Genomic DNA, 23,242 nt, shown 5'->3' with positions numbered 1-23,242 from the left:
GAAGCACCAAATGAGGCACAGAAAACGGGGGGGAAAGGAAACTTCCAGGGCAGGAACGTCTGCCCTCCTCTGCCCCTCGCTCCCACCCCTACTCCCAGCCACCCCTCTTCCCAGCATCACCCAGGGCCCCAAGCCCTCCCGCCTGGTCACACCTATGGACCCAACCTGCCAATACCCTGGGAAACAGTCTGGCAAACGGGTACGTGCTAGACTCAAGTCAAGACTGAAAGGCCTTAAAGCCCAGTTTCTCCACTGCCCACTAGCTATGTCACTACAGGCAAGTTACTCAACCTCACAAATTACTCGTTTGTGACCTAAGGATAAAAATGAGGAAACATATACACAAAAACCTCGTGGAGTCAGTACTCAAGATAGCTATTATTTTTTGAACACACTGTCAAGATGTCCCCTCTTTACTAATTCAAATAAATCATTTTGGTTCCAAAACTCCCACAAATCCGTCCAGCCTGCAATGTCAGCATTTTCTCTCTGGTGAGTCTCCACCTGTCCATTTCCATTAATGTATACGATCACCTTACTGTATCAGAGGCTAATGAGTCCTCACTGAGCTTAGCACATCCTCATTCTTTTCTAAAGCCACCAGAATCAGTCTGCGGAATATCATCAACTCTCAAACACTGCAGAAGGCGCACCCCAGACACTCCCCACGGGTCTGACCCACTGAAGGGAAAAATCAATTCACGCAAAGAAATTAAGCATCATAGTAAGAGAGTCTTAACCTCAGGCACTTAACCCTCAAATCCCACCATTTGTTTTATTCTTCCTAAGAACTGAACTCATCTTCAAACTTCATCTTCTGACACGTAACCACATCAGACACAATCTGGTTCGTTTACCTGTAGATGGATCTCACTTCCCCTGCATAATCAGCATTTTGGGGAAGGAAGTAAACTTCACTTACTCTCCTAAACAGCCAATGAGAAGCCTGCCAACTACAAGGTGGGGATGCATGACTTCCTCCAGGCCCGACTCTCATTTCCTGTTGAGCTAAGAAAAGCAGGTCTAGTGTTGCCACACATGAATCGAGGCATTTGAGCTCCTAAAACCATAGCCAACACAGGACTTATCCCTTTCCTATTATCATCCCATCCAAACACACAGATAAAAAATCCTAACTCCCAGCTGTAAAGCAAGACATGTGGTAACACTGCAATTAATGGGTGATGAGACTTTTTTTTTAACATCTTTATTGGGTTATAATTGCTTTACAATGGTGTGTTAGTTTCTGCTTTATAACAAAGTGAATCAGTTATACATATACATATGTTCCCATATCTCTTCCCTCTTGCGTCTCCCTCTCTCCCACCCGATGAGACTTTTTTGTAAAACGAAGATATTAAAAAGGTCAGCGTTATCTCTCCATCTCAATGCCGAAAAATGGAACCTTCCACAATATCCAAAACCTTTTGACTCTTCCTTAATGAAGGACAAAGGGAAGAGAGAGAGAACTGACACGACAGAGAAAACAACAGGGCACTTAAGAAGTTTGCCAGCCCTGGACTCACACTCCGCAGCCCCTGGTGAGCTGACCGCAGCTGCCTGGGGGCCTAAGGGGCTGGAGGAGAGACCAGCAGAAGAACCACCGTGCAGAGCCTGGTCAAGCCCCAAGTGCTGACCCTCAGAATCCTGAGCAAATAGAATGATGGTTGCTTTAAGCCACTAAGTTTCAGGGGTGGCCTGTTACCCAGTAAAGGCAACTGAAGGAGGCATTTTTCACCACCTGATATATTTATTTTGTGTCTTCTTAAACTCCATGAAAGCATGGACTGTGTCTTTTTTGCCAATTCTGTATCTCCATGCTCTAGAACAGAGTCTGTAGTGATCTGGGCGGGGGGGGGTTTGGACACGCTACATAACGGAATAGAAGACCACATGTATTTCTTAGTTTTAAAAAATGAAATTCCTAATTTATTAGTTAATAAACCATTAGTACTTACAAGCACAAAGTTATTTCCTTCTAAGAGGAAGTGTGGACACACAAAGAGGCACCAGGGAGGCACCCACATGAGGAAAGACCATGTGAGGGCAGAGCCAGACAGCAGAAACCAAACCTACCAACACCATGATCTTGGACTTCTAGACTCTAGAACCATGAGAAAACAAATGTCTGTTGTTTAAGTCACCAAGTCCATGGCCTTTGCATGTGGGACCCCAAGCAAACTGGTACAGGTATGGGGTTCACTTACACTTCTTCTTATGGTTCTCGTGGCCCCATATTCTTACCACATTCTCTGAAAAACGAAAAACTTACTGAGGAATTCCTATAGAAGAAACGTTGGATGGCAAGTAATTTTCCAAACTGATTTTTAGCTGGGAGGAGGGGTTCTGGTCCCATCTCTGTGACTGACGAGGCCTCTGATTTGGGGAGGGGTCTGGAGTCCCTTAGAACAAATCTTAGACCCATTCTTTTACCAAAGTTTGAAATAGATCATCTTCAAGCCTCCTTAGAGCCCTAACATTCAACAACTACGTGTGGACATAATTGTCAGAGTGGTCAAATGAACTCCACGAATGATTCTTAAAAGGAGTTTTGAGACTTCCCTGGTGGTGCAGTGGTTAATAATCTGCCTGCCAGTGCAGGGGACACAGGTTCGATCCCTGGTCTGGGACGACCCCACATACCACGGAGCAACTAAGCCCATGCGCCACAACTACGGAGCCTGCGCTCTAGAGCCCACGAGCCACAACTACTGAGCCCGCGTGCCACAACTACTGAAGCCCGCATGCCTAGAGCCCGTGCTCCGCAACAAGAGAAGCCACCACAATGAGAAGCCCGCATACCGCAACGAAGAGTAGCCCCCGCTCGCTGCAACTAGAGGAAGCCCGTGCACAGCAATGAAGACCCAATGCAGCCAATAATTAATTAATTAAATTTTTTAAAGTTTTAATTCCCATTCTTATTCAGGGTTGGTTGATATCAGTGATGAACTTCACAGGAAGCATAGTTTTCCCAGTTTGCTGCTGAAATCAGAGTTCTTACAATTAGCTACAGAAGAGAGTTGTGGAATATGTTTCTTAGAGTCTTTTGCGGGGAGAGGGGCTTTCTTGAGGGGGTTCTTTCTTCAAAGAACCTCATTTGAAACAAGATAATTATGTCCCTTAAGTATAAACACGTTGCAGAGAGATGGCATAATTTTCTCAGAGTTAAAGTTTATTTCTCAACAGTTTCTTCACAAGTAGAGGAAATGCACTTTAGCAAAAGCTTCCTTCCCTGTAATTTACTCTGAGCAAGTTGCTCAGGTGAAACCTGTGTTCTGGGTAGTTCCTCTTTTGCTAATATTTATAAACAAGCAGTTTAAAAAGTTAAATAAAAACTATGTTTTGAGAGTATACAAATAATAAGTGTTAAACTAAATCTGACAAGACCATTATTTAACGCTCACGTAGCACCATCAGATTGCCAAAGTGCCTTGAAGTCACCATGGTTTCTAAGAGCATCACCCTGGGATGGATCTGAGATTCATCTGTATCGTATGAGTGAAACTGCTAAGGATATTCAACAACCTGCTCTGTCCCAAGGCCAGCTGGGTTTCAGCGTAATTGCAATGAAAAGCTCCTTGGGTATTTGTCACTTCCGGTGATAGAGGTAGGAACGTTTTCATTTATCGTTGTCAAACTGAAATACTGGGCTCACAGTGCACATCTTTCCTCCTAGATGAAATGCTTTAAGCATACCAAAGACTTTGGTTTAACAGAAATTTTTGATTAATCAACACGTGAGGTTCAAGGCAAACTATTTCTTAGTGGTTCGGAGCCAGGGTCTTTGATCTTCCTTAAGAAACATACTTCTTTATACTCTTCTGATAGTGATGGTATGTTATCTAGGTATGTAATTTGTACGTATTCTGGAATAGACTTTTTACAGTGAAAATTTCATAAGAAATGATAAAATAATCTAGGTAGAGTTGTTTCATATCTAGATAGCTTGACTTGGTTCCATTTCCTTACATGGTTTACATTCCCCTCTTCTATGCTATATGATACTTAATTTATAAAGATTTGGAAAGAATTCAGTGACATGATCAAATTATTCCTTAATGCATTTACAAGAGGAAGAGGAATCGAGACACTCTAGATTTGTTCTCTCACAAACATAGCAGGGGGGCAGTCGGGGGGGGGGGTCTACCATCTGTGTGATATGGACATGCATATGAAGACATTAGTCTGCAAAACAGAAAGTCTTTCATCATGAGAGGAGTAAGTCTCAATTCACAAAGCTTGTGTCAAGTGCCAAAAAAGTGTCTTGAAAGTATGTGCCAGGGTCAGTCATTAGTAAAAAGATTAGCAAAATCAGCAGGTCCTTTTTTTTTGCGGTATGCGGGCCTCTCACTGTTGTGGCCTCTCCCGTTGCGGAGCACAGGCTCCAGACGCGAAGGCTCAGCGGCCATGGCTCACGGGCCCAGCCGCTCCGCGGCATGTGGGACCCTCCTGGACCGGGGCACGAACCCGTGTCCCCTGCATCGGCAGGCAGACTCTCAACCACTGCGCCACCAGGGAAGCCCAGCAGGTCCTTTTGAAGAACAAATTTGGAGAACTCGCTCTTCCCAATTTCCAAACTTCCCGCAAATCTATAGTAATCAAGACAGTGTATGGGCTTCTCTGGTGGCACAGTTGTTAAGAATCCGCCTGCCAATGCAGGAGACACGGGTTCAAGCCCTGGTCCAGGAAGATCGCACATGCCATGGAGCAACTAAGCCCATGCGCCATAACTACTGAGTCCGCATGCCACAACTACTGAAGCCCACGTGCCTAGAGCTCATGCTCCGCAACAAGAGAAGCCACCGCGATGAGAAGCCCATGCACTACCGTGAAGAGTAGCCCCTGCTCGCCGCAACTAGAGAAAGCCCGCACACAGCATAGGATAAATACTGAGATCAATGGAATAGAATTTAGAGTCCAGAAATTTAAGAAAGAAAATGAAAAAAAAAAAGAGTTCAGAAACGCTCACATTTAAGGTCAACTGGTACCAAAACAAGTGTACCAAAGCAAGCGTACCAAAACAACTACGTGGGAACAGAATGGCCCTTTGAACAAACAGTGCTGGGCCACTGGATATCCACATGCAAGTGAACGGAGCTGCACCCCTACTTCACACTTTACACAAAAATTAACTCAAAGTGGATCAAAGAGCTAAACGTAAGAGCTAGGACTTTAAAATTTAAAAGAAAAACAAAGGAGTAAATCTTCATAATCTTGGCTTAGGCAGTAGTTTCTTAGATATGACACCAAAAGCACAAGCAACAAAAGAAATAAATTGAACTTTATCAAAATTAAAAACTTCTGTGCTCTAAGTACACCATCAAGAAAGTGAAAAGTCAACTCAAAAGAATGGGAGAAAATTTTTGCAAGTCATACATCTGGCAAAAGACTTGTATCTAGAATACATAAAGAACTTTTACAAATCAAAAAGTCTGAAAAACAAATAACACAATTAAAAATGTACAAAGGATCTGAATACCATTTCTCCAAAGATATTCAAATAACCGGCAAGCATATGAAAAGATACTCAACATCATTAGTCATCAGAGAAAAGCAATGAAAACCACTAAAATGAGATACGACTAGGTTGGCTGTAATTTTAAAAAGACAGATAATTACAAGTATTGGCAAAAGGAGGTGGAGAAACCAAATCCTTCATATACTGCTGGTGGGAATGTAAAATGGTCCAGCTGCTTTGGAAAACAGTTTAGCAGTTCCTCCAAAGGAACTGAGTTCCTCTGTCATTACCACATGACAGAAGTAATTCTACTCCTAGATATACATCCAAGAGAAATGAAAATACAGTCTACACAAAAACTTGTACACAAATGTTCATAGCAGCATCATTCCTAATAGTCCAAAAGTAGAAACAATCCACCTGCCCATCAACTGAATAACAGGTAAAATCAGTATATCCAGTCAATGGAATATTATTCTGCAACAAAAAGAAAAGAAGCACCAACACATACGACAACATGGATGAACCTAGAACACATGCTAAGTGTTCACAGAACGCAAGTTGTTTGATTCCATTTATATGAAATGTCCAGAACTGGTAAATCTATAGAGATAGAAAGTAGATTAGTAGTAGCCTGGGGCTGAGGTGGGGGAAGGGAGGAAGGTAGTGATAGGAGGACTGGGATATGCAGTTTCTTCTCTGCAGCAACAAATATGTTCTAAAATGTGGCTACGACTGCATGATTCTGGGAATATACTAAAAGCCATTGAACTCAACACCTTAAATAGGTGAACAGTGTGGTGTTTGAATTACGTCTCAATAAATCTTTTTTTTTTAAGTGGTGTTTTTGAAATCCAAGGTTGTTCTCCTACTATTCCCATCAAAGAAGTGGGGAGGGGTTGTTTTCAGTGTGTCGTGTTGCTGATGCCTCCTAATGAATGAACGGCTGAACATCTACTTCTGGCCAAGATGGTGTTAACGGGGACTGGATATACCTTTGCACTTGAAACAACCAAAACAAACCCATACAAAATTTACAAAACAAAGGTTTTCAAGAAACTGGACATCAAGCAACGAAGAACAGTGATCCCTGAGATAAGAAACTAGACATCAAGCAATAAAGAACAGTGATCCCTGAGATAAGAAACAAATGAGGCGAGTCATACGACTGCCTGAACTTACTCCCTTTACAAAGTTTTTGGGCACGGCACAGGGAGAGGAAACCCAAGCAGAGCTCTGCAGACTCCCTTAGTTAAGGAGCGGGAGCTAAGAGTCCAGGTAAACCTAGACAGCTAGGGCTCCGGTGAGAATACCAGAAATGAGAGCTACACAAAGAAGAACCGCCAGGCTCTGCAAAGCGTCCCCTGTATGTTCACCCAAGTAACGATCAGCACATGCAAAGGAAACTACCAAGGCTGGGGGGAAGAAACATTCAAAAGGATTAGATGTAACAGTGCAAGTGCTCACACGGATGGAAATAGTGCCTGTTCCCACTAAACAAATGGAAAAACTCATAAATCATGGGCAACTGAGAACTCAGAGAGGTCTTGCCTGAGCAGTGGGATATAACTAGCATTAGACTGAGCACTGATCCAGATCTCCCTAACAAAAACCATAAAAGCAAGACACAAAAGGATCAAGTTATTTCCATGTAGCTTAACTGCACCCCAGAACAAAGCTCAAGAATACTTATAGGAAGCACCCAACAAGGTAAAGTTCATGTCCCACATCCACGCCGAGATTACCAGACGGGAAAACATAACAGTGACGACCATCCATCGAAACCAACCCAATGCTGGCATAGATATTAATCATAGGCAAGACACTCAACCAGCTATTATAACTGTATTCAACGCAATACTGGCATAGATATTAAAACTATAGGCAAGGACACTCAACCAGCTATTATAACTGTATGCATATGCTCAAAAGCAGAGATCTAGAAAATATTTTTAAAACACCCAGATCTTCTAGAGATGCAAATACAACACCAGAGACTAAAAATACGTGGGATGGAATTAATGGCAGAGTCCACGATGAAAAAGAAAGTTAACATGAATGCAGAGCAGAAGAAACTAACCAAAATGAAGCACAAAAAGAAAAAAAAAAGATACATCAGTGAGCTCCGAGACAACTTCAGGTGGCTTAATAAACATTCAATGGGAGTCCCCAAGACCAAGAAGAGGGAAGAGAAGTGAGGGGGGAAGAAAAAAAAGAACTGAAGAAACAGCGGCCAAAAATCTTCCAAATTTTATGAAACTTCTAAACGCACAGACCCAAGCTCCCAAACCCCAAGCACGAGAAACGTGAAGAGAAGCACACCAGGGCACGTCATAATCAAATTGCTCAACACCAGGGGTAAACGGAGACTCTTAAAAGCAGTCAGGACAAGAAAAAAAAAAAAGACATGTAAAAAGGAACAAAATAAGAACAGCAAATTTCTCAGCAGAAACAATTCAAGTGAGACAACAGTGGAGTAACATCTCTAAGACAAGGGAAAAAAATAGCAACCTGGAATTCTATACTCAGCAAAAATTCTTTCAAAATCAAAAGCACAAAAATTTTCAGACATACGAAAACTGAAAGAATTCATCACCCAGCAGACCTGTACTATAAAAAATGACAACGTAAGTCCTTCAGGCAGAAGGAAAATGGTACCTGATAGAAATACGGATTTACACCAGGAACGAAAAGCACCAGAAATGCTAACAACCACATGGGTACATGTATTAGGGTTTTTTCTTACCATTTATATCTTTTTAAAAGATAGCTGACTGGGCTTCCCTGGTGGCGCAGTGGTTGAGAGTCCGCCTGCCGATGCAGGGGACGCGGGTTCGTGCCCCGGTGCGGGAGGATCCCACATGCCGCGGAGCGGCTGGGCCCGTGAGCCATGGCCGCTGAGCCTGCGCGTCCGGAGCCTGTGCTCCGCAACGGGAGAGGCCACAGCAGTGAGAGGCCCGCGTACCGCAAAAAAAAAAAAAAAAAAAAAGATAGCTAACTGAGCAAAAATAGCACCAATATATTTTGAGGTTTATAACATATATAAAAGTAAAATATATAACAAAATACTATAAGGCCAGGTAGGGAGAAACAGAAGTGATACTACTGTAATGTCCTTATATTACATATGAAGTATTTACGATTTGAAGGTAACAAGTATGTACTGTAAACCCTAAAGTAATGTTTGAAACAATCAAGTACAAGTTACAGCAATAAGCCAGAAAATGGAATCACAAAAAACACTCAATTATTTAATTCAAAAGAAAGAAAAAAGGGAAAAGACAAACTACCAAAGAGACAAAGTCCTCAGTAGAAAGAGCCAGAAAGAAATGAAAGAAGAAAGGTCAAGGGAAAAAAATCAACATCCTATGTAAAATTTAGCATTTTAAATCACTTTTTTCATATAGTAAGTAAAAAAGAGAATATATATTTTCAGCTCATTGAGTAGCAAACTGATGAAATGTCTAATTCAACCTTGGGGTTGATGACTGACAGAGGCCTTGTTTAAACAAAATAAAACAAACTTTTTTTCACATTTTGATGGCTGGCATTAGCAATTAAAAAGGTCTTTTCCAGTGTGATTAGAGAAAGGTTAGAAATATTTCACTCGATATTAAATTTTTTTCAAAAAAGCCCACAAGACCATTTTACTCAGTAAGCTCGGGAAAAGAAAATTATCTTTTATCTGTATTATCAAGAAGCACATACATAGCACCTAAAAAGAAATGCAAAACCTCATCTTTGAAATCATTTCCTTGTATAACCTGAACTCCAGAAACTTATTAAAAGCTATCTGAGTATCCTAAGGCTGTCTGTACACCAGTGATCCCATTTCACAGAGGTCGCTTGCAGCCCTAAGGTCGGCGGTCGGCGGGTAACCATCCCACGATGTGTCTCCCCCTCTCTGGGCCATCCGTCTCCAAGTATGAGCACCACGTGTGGCTCACAGGACGCCCTGAGGTGTGATGAGAGCGCACTCCCCACCCTACTCTCTGTGGGGATGCTGAGGGTGCTCGCCCAAGAGCTGCTAACTCCTAACTCAGGACAGTCCGGACGCCACACCAGCAGCAGACAAAGGATGCGAGGCCTGCCAAGAGACAGACGCTCCAGGCAACTGACAGGGGCAGGCAATTACCATAATCAATGGAACACACCCCTCCTATCTCTATTCAGAGTTCTATTAACCAAGATGAGGAGCCATCAGCTCCAGCTGCTCGCCCATCTCAGCCTCAACCAGAGCCTCTGAATCTAAACCATAAAGCTTCACTGCGTACCACGTGTCCACCCTATCAGGTCCAGCTTAGCTATCCACTCCCACGGGCCGCTCTTCCCCATCTGCAGTACCCTCCTCCTCAAGCTACGTGCTGCACAAGGCACGCGCTGACCGCTCTTCTTGTCCACTGCCACCAGCAAGGAGCCTTGAGGGATGCCTGGCACACGCCATGTCCGCAGCGAGCTCTAGAGTAACAGGACTGAGAGGAGAGCTGCCTAGCAGAGCAGGCTCAGATATCTCACAAAGAGCAACACACAAACCAGATACTAAGCCCCCAAGTCACTAAAGAGTAAAGAGCTGAACATTCACAAGTCTTTTCTGGCAACTAAGGGAAGGGGCAACAAGAGCAGATGAGGAGCACGTGGACACACGGAGATGCCAAGTTCAAACAGGAGAGGCCCTAGAACTGCAGGCAGGCCCCGCGGGTGAACGGACACACTCAGTGAATCCTGCGCCACCTGAGCCACCCTCACTGCCTGACTCGGGTCCCAATAACCCGTGTGTCCCTTGGATGCACAACCCTGACTTGGGTAATACTCAGTCTTTGACTTGAGATCTCCAAACTGAATAGTCAGCAAAACTACACGGCAACTACATAGAGGGTCCCAGAGTTACTGCTGGGGCAACGGTTCTGGCTGTCAACAGTATTCAGTTAGTATCATAAACAGGTAGGAATATAGCTCTAAGTATAAGAATTTTCCAGAAGTACACTAACATTAAATTTAGATTTGATCTGAGTGCACTGAAGCCCCCAATAAGAGATGATGAACTGGGAGACTGGGATTGACATATATACACTAACATGTATAAAACGGATAACTCACAAGAACCTGCTGTACAAAAAAATAAATAAAATAAAATTCAAAAAAATTTTTCTTTAGAATGTAAGATGAGAAAAATACTCTAAAAGGTACACCTGAAGAAAATCAAATGAGCAACTGTATTCCCCCATGTAACGCAACAAATCATTTATTTAACTTGGTATATGTCCTTCTGACCAAAGATACTAGATTTTGTTTTATTTTTTCAAATCCCGGTGAGTCAACAGCTTCTGTCTGAGATAAAGGAAAACTCCAGTCTTTAGCATCACATGGCAAAGGGCTGACTATTGACAATGGAATCCCCCAATAAAATGTGAGAAGGAAAAACCGGTTTGGTCTAGTTCCTGATACCAATGACCTCACTGATAGTGAACAGTTTGTCTTTATGGCGATAAGAAACTGTTTTCAGATGTTTCAAGAAATGACCTAAATGCAGTGATGACTAATACTAAGAGTGGGGAAGGTAAAGGTTTCAGGGAAGCAGAGACAGGCGGCCGTGTCATCAGAACCGGGAGGTGTGGAGTTATGCTGCCGAGAAAGGGGTAGACACGAGCAAACACATGCCCCCTCTTTTCTCCTTCTATGTAAGGCTCCCAGGTGCAACTCTTCTGAAAGCATCTGAGATGCGAGGCCCAAACACCTGCTGAAGGCACTCCTCCCAACAGCCAAAATCTAGAAACAACTGTGACGTCCATCAGCTGGCGAACTGGTGGACAAAACACAGCCCGTCCATACCCTGGACACCATCCAGACATAAAAAGGAACAAACTACCACGCTCAGCGGCATGGACAAGCCTCAGAAGCATTATGCAAAGTGAAAGGAATCATACACCAGCGACCACACGTGGCATGATTTTATTTATATGCAATGTTCAAAAAAGGCGAATTTATAGAGACAAAATAGACGGCAGTTGTCTGAAGCTCTGGGATGGGACAGGGGTTCACTGTGAAAGGGTAGGAGGGATCTTGCTAGGGCGATGGAAGTGCTGGACACTGATCTGTGGGGACAGCTGTGCCACTCAGTACATCTACTAAAAACCCTTGAAATGCAGGCTTGAGGCGGGTGAATTCCGTGATATATAAAATACACCTCAATAAAGCTGTTTAAAAAACAAACCCGTTGAACAAACTTCCGTGTCTCCTGGAGGCTGGTGTGGGACAGCAGTGAGCCTGGGGATGCCCACCCAGCACGCCCGCACGGCCCCCGTCCCTGGGTTGCATCTCCCACTTTAAGTATCAGCCCTAAGGCGCTGCTCCTCTCCTGTTTTCGTTTTTGTTGTTGGCATTGCTGTTTTTGTGGTTACTGCTCGGGATGAAAAGTAGCCCACGCCTGAACAAAACCACAGGTGTGAAATCAAAGATGCAACTTCTAATTGACTCCTGGTCTGGGGGACTGATCACATGAGTCAGAGGGGTTCATTCCCATAAAAATGATTATGAGAAGCATAAAGAGATCAAGGGGAAGAAATGACGGCACAGATTGTTACTATCAGGTTTTGACCGCTAAAATATGGATGGAGCAGGGACTTCCCTGGTGGTCCAGCAGTTAAGACTCCACGCTTCCACTGCAGGGGGCACGGGTTCGGTCCTGGTCGGGGAACTAAGATCCTGCACGCGGCAAGGTGCGGCCAAAAGAAAATAAATAATAAAATAAAATGCAAGAAAAAAAACGACTTAAAAAAAAAATGGAGGGACTTCCCTGGTGGCAGAGTGGTTAAGACTCCGCGCTCCCAATGCAGGGGCCCCGGGTTCGATCCCTGGTAAGGGAACTAGATCCCACATGCGTGCCGCAACTAAGAGTTTGCATGCCCCAACTAAGGAGCCCATGTGCCTCAACTAAGGAGCCGACCTGCCGCAACTAAGACGCGGTGCAACCAAGTAAATAAATAATTTTTTTTTTAAATGGATGGAGCAAAGAGAAAAAAGTTATAATCTAAGTGCCCACTGAGGGGACACCAAAAGTGAGGCAATTTGCACAGAACCCTGAGGAGATCCTCATTTGGAAGCAACTGATACCAAACGAAGTACGAGGCTAAAATGAGGAGAGGGGACACTTGGTGGCACAGCGCCCCAGGCCCCCCCTTTCTCTACCTTACAGTCTAGGAAACCAGAGGTTCAGGCCCTGAAGAAGCTGAAGGAGAAATGCTCCAGATGTGAGGACAGGAGGGAAAGCGGCAAGCCACAGGGCTGCAAAGCTAAGATATCAGACGGCACATCTCCAGCCTCCTTCCTCCACCTGAGCCCCACAGGCCAGCAAACACATGCACGGCCCCCAAGCAGGAAAAGCTTCTGGGTGTTCTTCTTCGAGAAACCCCAAAGAAAAGCCCTTCAGATGTTCAGCACTGGGGTTCCCCATCCACGAGAATATACTGGGCCCACCTGCACTCCCTAAACTGAATTACCAGCAGTCAGCAGCCTCCAAGTCACTGCTAGTGCCTCAGTCAAATAGGAGCAGTCACCCATCTCCAAGTATTTAAGGACAATCTTCAGCGTTAAAGACAAAGACCCAGGACTTCCCTGGCGGTCCAGTGGTTAGGATTCCAGGCTTTCACTGCCGAGGGCCCAGGTTCAATCCCTGGCTGGGGAACTAAGATCCCGCATGCCACATGGCATGGCCAAATAATAAAAAAATAAATAACCCAAATAAACAAAGAGGAAAACTGAAATCTGGAGGAAATGGGGAAGGTGGGGGGGAATGCCGGAGACACAAGAATACCAACCAAAAGAAAATACCTGTATCTACACTCAGTATCCTCAGAGAGATCAGATAAATTCACGAAAGAATAGACGCGTTTTTTTAATTAAAAAACTGAGAAAGAGGGCTTCTCTTATAAATTAAAAATATGACAAAGCTAAAAATTCAATAGAAATATTGAAATGGAAAGTTAAAGACATTTCATAACAGTAGAACAAAAAGACAAAAATAGAGGAAAAGATAAGAAAATAAATCAAAGAGGTGACTCACAGGACTTTCAGAAAGAGAAGGCAGGGAATTTGGAGGGGAAGAAAAAAAAATTTCCCAGAAAAAAAGGGCAGCTCCTAAGAAAAAGAATTAACCAAGCACCTGGAACAGCGAATGACAACACAAGACACTCATAAAATCTAAGAACACCAGGAATAAAGAGAATATCCTAAAAGCTTCCCCAAAGAAGTTTAAAACAGGTCACACTCAAAAGACCAATGACTTCAAAATTCCAAGACAAAAATGAATTTTCACCCTAGAATATTTTCCACCCACTAACATATAAATCCCACGTAAAGGAAGAACAAAAGCATTCTGGGTCATCCAAAGACTTAAAACCTTTACACCCCAGGCACCCTTACTTACAAAGCAACTGGAGGATGTGCTTCAGGAAAGAAAGGCAGTACACCAAAAAAAAAAAAAAAAAAAAAAGACTGTGGCATCCAGGAAACAGATGGTCCAGGAGCAGAGCTATGCACCAAGGTGGGAGGCCAAGCATACCTGGCCAGCTCCCCTCCAGGGAGAAAAAAGCAGAATCTACAGGTTATCTGAAACAATGAGTCATCTAACGTGTTCAAGTATTTAGAAAAACTGTTGATAAAGGCTGAACTTTGCTAGGTACTTGATATTAACTTTCAGGGCGTTTGCGGTGGAAGGTAATGACAAGTACATGGAAAACTAAGCAAACGAAAAAGGCAACGCAAGGGGGAAGGAGTGTTTAAAAAAGAAAATGTAATCATATTAGATTGCTTGGCTCAGAGATAAACAGTATAATACAAACAATTATCATTGTAACCCCAAATTATGATATACTCATTTAAGGGAGGGGGACAAGTATAATAGCTGATTCTTCACGTGGGACCACACCAGTAGTTCAAGAACTGTAACCACCGTCCCAAGAAGTCAGTAAGTGTACAAAACTGATAAATCAAGAAAAAGCCATGTAAGCGTATAATTTAGAAATACAGCAGTCAACTTCAAATGGAGCAACTAAAAGCACTGAAAATAGACGTCGGGCTTCCCTGGTGGCGCAGTGGTTCAGAATCTGCCTGCCAATGCAGGGGGCACGGGTTCGAGCCCTGGTCTGGGAAGGTCCCACATGCCGCGGAGCGGCTGGGCCCGTGAGCCACAATTACTGAGCCTGCGCGTCTGGAGCCTGTGCTCCGCAACAAGAGAGGCCATGATAGTGAGAGGCCCCCGCTTGCCACAACTAGAGAATGCCCTCGCACAGAAAGGAAGACCCAACACAGCTATAAATAAATTAATTAATTTTTTTAAAAAAGACATTAAAAAAAAGAAAATAGATGTCCCTTGGGGATAGGACAACGCCAAGTTTTGATAAGAGAACTTTAGTTTGTCACCTGACTGCAACTATGTGCATTCCTAACTTTGGCAAGTGTTCGAAGGTCCTATCTGCCATATAATGAAAAGAAAGTTTTTAAGTCATAGCACAAAAGTGGGGTTTTTTTTTTCCTTTTTAATAATTTAATAATTAGTTAAGATTAAAAATTGAATAGGAAAACCTGTCAACACTTGGCCATATCTGAGATACTTGCAATGCCCCAGGGATGGAGGGCCAATTCCGCAGAAAGAGGGAAGCAGCCTGGGCTCCAGCTCCCTCCTCCTCGTGGACAAGGCCCCCAGTTCTCTCGCTAATGCAACACATCAGCCCAAGGGCTCACAGAGAGCCCTGTGCAGACTCGACCCTGCCAGTTCAGGGCCCCCGCAGGTCCGCTCTGCTGACTGGGGTACAACCAGGTAAATTCAGAAACTGACGACTGCGGAAAAACTTTTATAGCAAGTTGACAGGGTGACATGATGCCCTCTGATTCTAATAACAAAAAGATGCTGTATATAGAAATGGATAAACAACAAGGTCCTGGGAATTCCCTGCCAGTCCAGTGGTTAGGACTCCAAGCTTCCACTGCAGGGGGCCCGGGTTCGATCCCTGGTCAGGAAACTAAGATCCCGCATGCCACGCGATGCGGCCAAAAAAAAAAAAGAAAAAAAACCCCACAAGGTCCTACTGTATGGCTCAGGGAACTACATTCAATATCCTGTGATAAACCGTAATGGAAGAGAATATGAAAAAGAATGTGTATATAATATGAAAAGAGTGTGTAATATATATAACTGAATCACGTTGCTGTACAGCAGAAATTAACACAACATTGTAGGTCAACTGCACTTCAATAAAATAAATATTAAAAGAAAAGATTCAGGCTGGCATTTTCTGTGTCTATTTTTTCACCTCGCTTTTCTGGTCACGTGTTTGAACTATTTCAGCCCTGCGGAGGCTGGAAAGCTCTCTGGGGTCGGGCACATGGGCTGTGTCTGGGTGGAGGGCCTGGGGAGACAGAGCCATCACAGGATGGTACACATCTGATGTTACACATCTGGCACGCTGTGTCCACCCCGTCTTCCCTGCACTCCTGGAGGGTAAACACACTGCCTGCTTCCTGCACCGTTGTGTGACCAGGCAGGCAGGGCCCAGCTCGGGTAGCAGCACAGTGAGTACTGTAAGTGGCAGGAAACCAGCCCTGTATGGTTAACTGGTGTCCCCAAATTAGTTCTAAGTTCCTCACAATGCTACGCAGATGTCAGAGTTTCTAAGATCCCAGTTTTTAAAACTTTTGAGAAGTCCTAAAACTTATCATTCTGTCCTCCCTTTTGAAATTCTGACAGAAAACAGGGCCTCGCAACTCTATCCCTGCCAACACATCACTCACTTCTCTTCTGAATGAGGCCAGCGGACTTTTATCACCGAGCCAGACTCCTAACAGAATATCATAAAAACCTAAGACTTTGGCTGCCACGCTGGTCACTGATAATATAACATTGCCCTGGTCTCCGTTCTCTTCCTGGCCATCCCTCCCTAAGTCCAAAAAATGTATCCTGATTCAATTCTTGTGTTATCATATTATTACAGCAAAATAACTGTCAATCAAATCTTCCAAAAGTACTAGGTAATCTCTACCCTCTGATAATCACGTCCCAGTGACTATGTAATCAGGTCCCAAATTACATATTAAATATATCTTAATATTTTAACACTGGTAATTCATAGTAGTATTAAAACCAACTTGAATTCACAAAAAATCTGTAGTAAATATTCAAAGCAATTATTTGCAAGTACTTTACAGGATGACCCACAAGCCGCTAGCTATATAGCTAGCTACTTGTGCGAGAAACAAAGTTTTTAAAACACTGATTTTTAAAAGGTGAGGTGGTGACCTAATATTGTTTTGACCCGTAAAATTATCACAAATTCTAAATAGGTAGTGTTTGATCCTGAGAATTCACTGTAAATTAAGTTCTTGACTCCAATACAGTGAATGGCCACACAGTCAACTTTTGTACATTTTCCTTGATGAGAGTGAAGTTTCCAGGGTATCAGGTATCAGTGCTGCCCTCTGGGCAACAGTCCTGCTTCGGCACCGGAACCACCTGGGTCTGAAAGCAGTGCACTTGCACAATCATTTACATGCACTGCTGTCTGCCAATTTAACTCATTAGAATAGAGAAAAAGTGAAAGCACTGTTACTAATGATAAGAAGCACAGGCATCTAAACCTAGTGCAGCTGAGAGATGGAAAGCACTTGATGCTCTGAGGGTGGGCAATGTCTTGGCTCAAGACGCTGTTCACAACCAGGTGCAAGTATTTATTTACTAAGAAAGCAGAGAAACAAAAGACCATGTAAGAAATGCATGTGTCAAAGCACCCATCTCTAGGCTAAAATGTATTTTAGTTTATAATATTTTTAGTTCCCTGGGAAAGAAACTCCTTAGGTTATTCCCTGGCTTGGCACACCTGCTCAGGGATTCATTACCTCCAGAGCAGGATATATTTTTTCAGAAATCGTCTTTGCTTTTCAAAGGCCAATCCACAAAAATCTATGAACACACACACTGTACCAAAAGTGCCCCCAGATAATGTCAATATGTAGAAACAGACATAGATCCAAACTTGGTCAAGAAAAAAGGCAAACTACAAGCTTGCAAGCTATGCAAATAAACACTGTATTACAGAGTTTCAAGCAATAAGGAGTTAAAAAACTATCACGAGCAGGGTTTTATCTGCTGGTTGGTTTTTCTGCAAGGCTTCTGACGTTCCTGATTTAGTTTAGGGCCAAAACAGTTTTTGGAAGTTTGGGTTGATATTTTTTAAGAGAGCCACACACCTATGTGTGTTCAACAGGGTTGGTTCATCCCCCCTCCCTTAACCCAGGGCCAGAATCCTTCCAGCGTGAAGGGACTCTGTGTCTCAGAACAAGTCCGTACATGCCACTCAGAGGCCGATCAAACCTCCTCCTAAGGAAAACATCTAGTTCTACAAAATTTATTTTGCCCCAGTGGATGTCTTTACCTCCATTTAAGAACAAGAGGCGTCACCCTGACGAAGCAACATTTGCGGAACGCCCCTCCCTAAAGTTTAAGTGCTTGCCCCAAAACGTTACGAAGATGATCTTTAAAAGCTACACAATTTACATGGCAATCGAAAGCAATTTTAGCACTTGCACAAATCCCAAGGCTGCTCCTAATCTAGCAGGCAAACAGTGGACCCGTTTAAAGGGTCACACCAAAGCCTGCAGAGAAGGAGTGGATTTAGCAAGGAGGAAAGCCCAAGAATTCACCCCAACACTCTTCTCTCTACTGCCCTGCCCTGGCCTTCCTTCCCCTCCTCTCTCCTAGACCACTGCCCCAGGCCAACCACCGTACCTGCTCCTTCCCCAAAGTTCCCCTGACCAAGGCTCCTACCCCCAGGGATCCCCAATCCCGACAAAGCTTTCAATGGCCCCTCAATGCCAGGGAATGATGGACCTCCTCGATGCCAACACGAATAACCCCTCCCGAGATGCCCACTACCCCCAAGCCCTACTACCATTCCCAAAGGTCACCCTCAGCCCTTTGGCCACACATACCTACCCCCCTTTCTTCAATAAAAGAGGGGGACAGCATTAGCACAGCGCCTAACAGGTGGCCGACTCTCAGGTTAGCTCTGCTTGCCATCTTCGGGCCTAGCGTAGCCTCGTCCTCAACCTTCAAGGTGTCCAGTCCACCAAGGCCCTCTCCTCCAAGGACAGGGTCAGACAGGGTCAGAGTCAAGATGCTCTCTCCATCTGGCCTGTGAGTAAGCCCTGACTCGAGGCAGTGAGCCTGCTGGATTCTCAACTCCCTAACTTCCCCTCGGGCCCCTACCATGCCATTCCAGATGCAGGATTTTCCTGCCTTTAGCCAAGACATTTTGGAACAATGGCCACTGGACGCTTGCAAGATGCAAAATAACAGTAGCCACCCCAAGGAAAAAACAAAAATGGCCAAATAAACGTTAAAAATAACAAACTCCAAAAACACAAAAACAAACTTTGATCTATCATTTCTGGCTTGGACTTTTCACATTATCGTTTCTCCCTTTGATGAAAATAATTAAAATTCACTGTATCTGCTCAACATGCACCAGATCACCTTACGGACACTCCTTTTATAAATATACGGTGCTCTGAATGAGACCCTGTGAACAGAAATTCGCAATTGTGTTCACATTTTGTGTATCCTTCCCTATGATCTCTCAGAAATCTAAAGCAAAACGTAAATTTCTCTAAATAGAATACAGCCTGTGTCTCAGCTCCTGTTTCAAAGGTAAAGTTACATACCGTTCAACTATACCCAGACTCTTTACCATTTTTGTCAGATGGAGAAAATTATAAACTATCCCCAGGAAAGCCATTTTCATAGAACATATCAAAACTCAGAAAACTCCCTCTCTCGACTCATTCACTTCATGTAACCATAGTCTTCTAAAAATAAGCAACCACAATCACTAAAAAGGTTCATAGAAAAAACAAAAAACAGAAAATATAACAATGAAATAAATTAGGACTACAGGTTGTTCAGCTTACAGGTGTTTCACCTAAAGTTATGTTTAAAAAAAAAAGCTTCTCTATAAAAAACAAATTAGACACAAGTATTTTCCAAAATCTGATGCTAGTCACATTAGTGGATGTTTAGCAACAGTAAACAAATGCTACAGTGTCAATAATCTAATCCCAAAAGCACCATATGCAAATCGTACCAACAAAATTCCTAAACTCCTAGGCATGATGTAAACGGTTCTAGAAAGTACACATTTAAAGAGAAGAGAGAATGGAAATGTTAACTGTCTCTGCTATTGCCACCATCTCTAAGACTAAACTTCCCAGGATCAGTTCATAAATATGAAAGAGCTTCTCGTGATAGTAAGAGAATATGTATGAGATAATCAGGAAAATGTTCTCACTGAACATCTGAAGCAAGCTTATGGTCACCGAAGGGGGAAGTGGGGGGGATCAATTAGGAGTTCAGGATGAACTCCTGAACATATACAAACGACTCTACATAAAATAGATAACCAACAAGGGCCTACTGTGTAGCACAGGGAACACTACTCAATATTCTGTAATAACACGTAAGGGAAAAGACTCTGAAAAACATAAACATATATATATAAATATATATATACACACACACACACACACACACACATACATATGTGTCTATATATATATAAAACTGAATCATTTTGCTGTATACCTTACTAACACATTGTAAGTCAACTATACTTCAATTTTTAAAAAAACCTGAATATTTGATAGGAAGGAATTCGTTTTTTTGGTGTGAGAACAGCACTGACACTATCTAAAAAACAAAAAAAGATACATACTGAAGCATTTATGGGTGAAATGGTATCTGGGTTTTATGTGAAGATAATGGATGGAGAGAAGGAAGACTACAGACAAAACCAGATTAGTCACGTGCTGGTAACTGCTAAACTGGTGATCTCTCTCTCCCTAGTGTCTGGTTCAAATTCTCCATAATAATAAAACAACTGCAGGCGAGCAAAATCTCAAGCGCTCTTGCTCGTGATTGTACGGCACGGTTGCACAGATTGCTTAATTCCTCGGGTTTGCATAATTTGAGAATTTCTCCTCAACTGTACTGACTTTATAGGGAGAGAGCCAGAGAGCCGGGTCACTGCCACGATCCCCAAATGCTGGGGATCCCAACTTCCCCCAAATGTTGTGCTCAGCAAATCTATCTCAAAAGACTGGGGGAAGAGGGGATGAAACCGAAGGGGGAAGGAGGAGGGGAAACCCTCAGCAGTGAACCCGCCCCACCTGCTCCTATAAAGAACCCCCAGCTCTTAAACCCTTTAAGACCCGTTCAGGTTTCACTGGCTTCTGGTTTACTTCACCAGCCTTCACATCCACGCTGACCAAAGAAGATGCAAACAATCCAACTACTGTGTAACCAGGTCAAAAACAAGCTCTGGCTAGTTCACTTGGACGAGGGCACACTCACTACTCGAATCTGGCCAGAAAAACTGGGTTAGAAAAAACCGACTGGTGCTTAAACAAACACTGGGGCTTGGGAAAGAACATCTTTCGGCCAGTTAGCAGACCACTCAGGGAGTTGCAACACAATCTTTTCCAAAATTTTCCAAAAGCTTCCAAATTCAGTTGAGCCCGGCAGGCTGAGCTCACAGGGCTCTCTTTCAAATTCAAAAATCTGGCCCCGGCCCCAACAGTTAACCAACAAAACACATGCTGATTCACTTGAGATCACCTCAGAATACTGACTCCATCCAGTTCAGGCCACAGGCCGGGACACAGCCCAGGCCAGGGGAAGTCAGGGCTGGGGAGAGGCTTTCAAGAGATAGAGAAACCCTATTCTCAGAGCAGAAAACAGACAATGGGATCCACACTTAATTTGGGCGAAGAAAATGTCTACAGTCAGCTTCCAACCCCCCCCCTCCATTTTTAATGAGACAATGACAATTCTTCACAGCGAACCACAAAGCCCTGCTTCATAAGATTTTTTTTTTTTTATTCTATCCCAACCTTGTACCCAGCTAGAAAACACTACTAACAGCTACCAAACACCCCCGGTGCAGATAACTTTGAGAAAGCGTTCAGTAATAAGAAACAAATCAGGAGAGGGAGAATTTCACGTTCTGTTTCAAACGTTCAAGGCCTGCGCCTCCATTACCTAGAGCTGCTCATAAACTCCAGAATGTGCACTGGATAAAATACGCAGCACGGGTTAGTCTCACGAGGTGTCAGCTACTCAGAGCCGACTCGGAGTCTCCAGATTTTTTAGTTTCATTTACTGCTGGGGGCGAGGGGGCAGGTATGAAAAAAAAAAAAGAGAAAGACCTGGGGTGGGTGTAAAGTCTGGGCACCCTCTCCACTCCTGGGCTTTGCCTCGTTTCTGTTTCAATTACACACCTGTCAAACAGGTTATTCCTGGAATTCAGACCGTATAATCGTCACACTGTAAGTCTTCCTGCTCCTGTTGCCCAAACACACACCGTTCCCCGGTTCCCCAAAACATGTACCCATCAGTAGAATGCACGCTGCTTATAAAGGAGAAGCAAATAGCACCGAACTACGCTCCCTGGGCGCCTGGCAGGCATTCAAACGAGGGAACACGAAGACAATTCTCAAGGAAGCCAAGGCAGTGTTTTGGGATAATCACAAGCAAGGCCTGCCTCTACTGAATTTTAATTAACACACCAACTCCGAAGGCCAGATCTGGGAAAGACGGGGAAAAATGTAGGTTGTCGGATGCAAAAATGCTTTGCCCATTTTATGGGAGAAAAGTGCATGCCTAAGAGTGGAGCTTATTTCCTTAACTGAGAGCCAGGAAATGAGGTCTTTTCAGGCCAGTGTGCATATAAACTCTGCTGAAAAACAGCGGGACGGCGAGGCGAGACCCCTCTCCCAACTTCAGCCGAGCGGCGTGGCCGCCGGGCGGCGGCGTATCCATCAGCCTCCCCGTCGCCCCCGGACCAGAAGTTTCAACCCGTCCCCAGGAAACAAAGGAGGCGCCCACACCGACCTTATAGACTTGTCCGTAGGTGCCATTTCCCACCACTTCCACCAGCTCGAAAATCCCAGCCGGATCCTGGAGGAGAAGGAGGGGAGGGGTGAGCATCGGAAAGCAGCACAACAATGAATAAAAGAAGCGGGGCAGTTGGAGAGAAAGGGCGGCGACCACAGAGGTGGGCTTCGCCCGGCGCGGTCGCCGGCGCCCGAGAGCCGCGATGGGGGTCGGGGCACGCGGGGTCGGGGTCCCGGGCGGCGGCTCCGGCGGAGGGTCGCGCCCCGGGCCCCGCACCCGCCGACGCGGGCAGACAAAGGGGCCGCCGCGCCCGCGGCTCTGCCCGCGGCGGCGCCCGAGCACCCGGCCGGCCAGGGCGCGGCCCCGGCTCCCCGCTCCCGGCTCCCCGCGCCCCGCGGCCGCCACTCACCCGCAGGGAGGACAGGTCGATGTCCACCAGACTTTTTGCAGGGGAGTCGTTCGCCATTTTCCCTTTTTGGCACCCAAAACCCGGCCACAATCAATCGGTCTCTGGTGTGTTTCTGGGAGTCGGAGGCCCAGAGGGCGGCGCGGGCCCGCGGGCGAGGCCGGGGGCGGCGGGCGGGCGGGCGGCGGCGCTCACTCCATGGCCGGGGCGGCCGGCAGGACCCCGGGCGTTGCCCGCGCCTCAGGCCCCGGCCCCGCGCCCCGCCGCGCGCCTGCACGAGCGGCCCGGACCAGGGGCCGCGGCGCCACCGAGAGTGGAGCCCGGAGCGCGAGGCCGCCAGACAAAGATGACCGGGAGGCGGAGGCGGAGGCGGGCGCGCGGCGGGGGGCGGCGGCGCGGGAGGAGGAGACACGGGACACCGAAAACGTATTCTGAGGAGAGC

The 23,242-nt window shown here is 44.9% G+C and overlaps 1 protein-coding gene across 13 annotated transcripts in view; it reads right to left on the bottom strand.

Moving 5' to 3' along the window:
- Positions 1-22,919, bottom strand: part of MAP4K4 (mitogen-activated protein kinase kinase kinase kinase 4) — a 173,407-nt gene extending 150,488 nt beyond the window's left edge. For 12 of the 13 annotated variants that reach the window (XM_082672480.1, XM_082672481.1, XM_082672470.1 and 9 more), the window contains exons 1-2: positions 22,804-22,919; positions 22,392-22,457 (exon numbers count right to left, since the gene is read on the bottom strand). In XM_082672480.1, the coding sequence (XP_082528606.1) occupies positions 22,392-22,457; positions 22,804-22,860 (123 nt within the window). In that variant the 5' untranslated portion in view covers positions 22,861-22,919. Of the gene's footprint in view, positions 1-22,391; positions 22,724-22,803 lie in introns of those variants that run through there. The other variant, XM_082672472.1, reaches the window with a different exon arrangement.
- Positions 22,920-23,242: the final 323 nt, after the last annotated feature.

This window comes from Grampus griseus, assembly GCF_964374135.1.
Source record: "Grampus griseus genome assembly, chromosome: 15".
Classification (NCBI taxonomy): Eukaryota; Metazoa; Chordata; class Mammalia; order Artiodactyla; family Delphinidae; genus Grampus; species Grampus griseus.
This window is presented reverse-complemented; position numbering and strand designations above follow the sequence as displayed.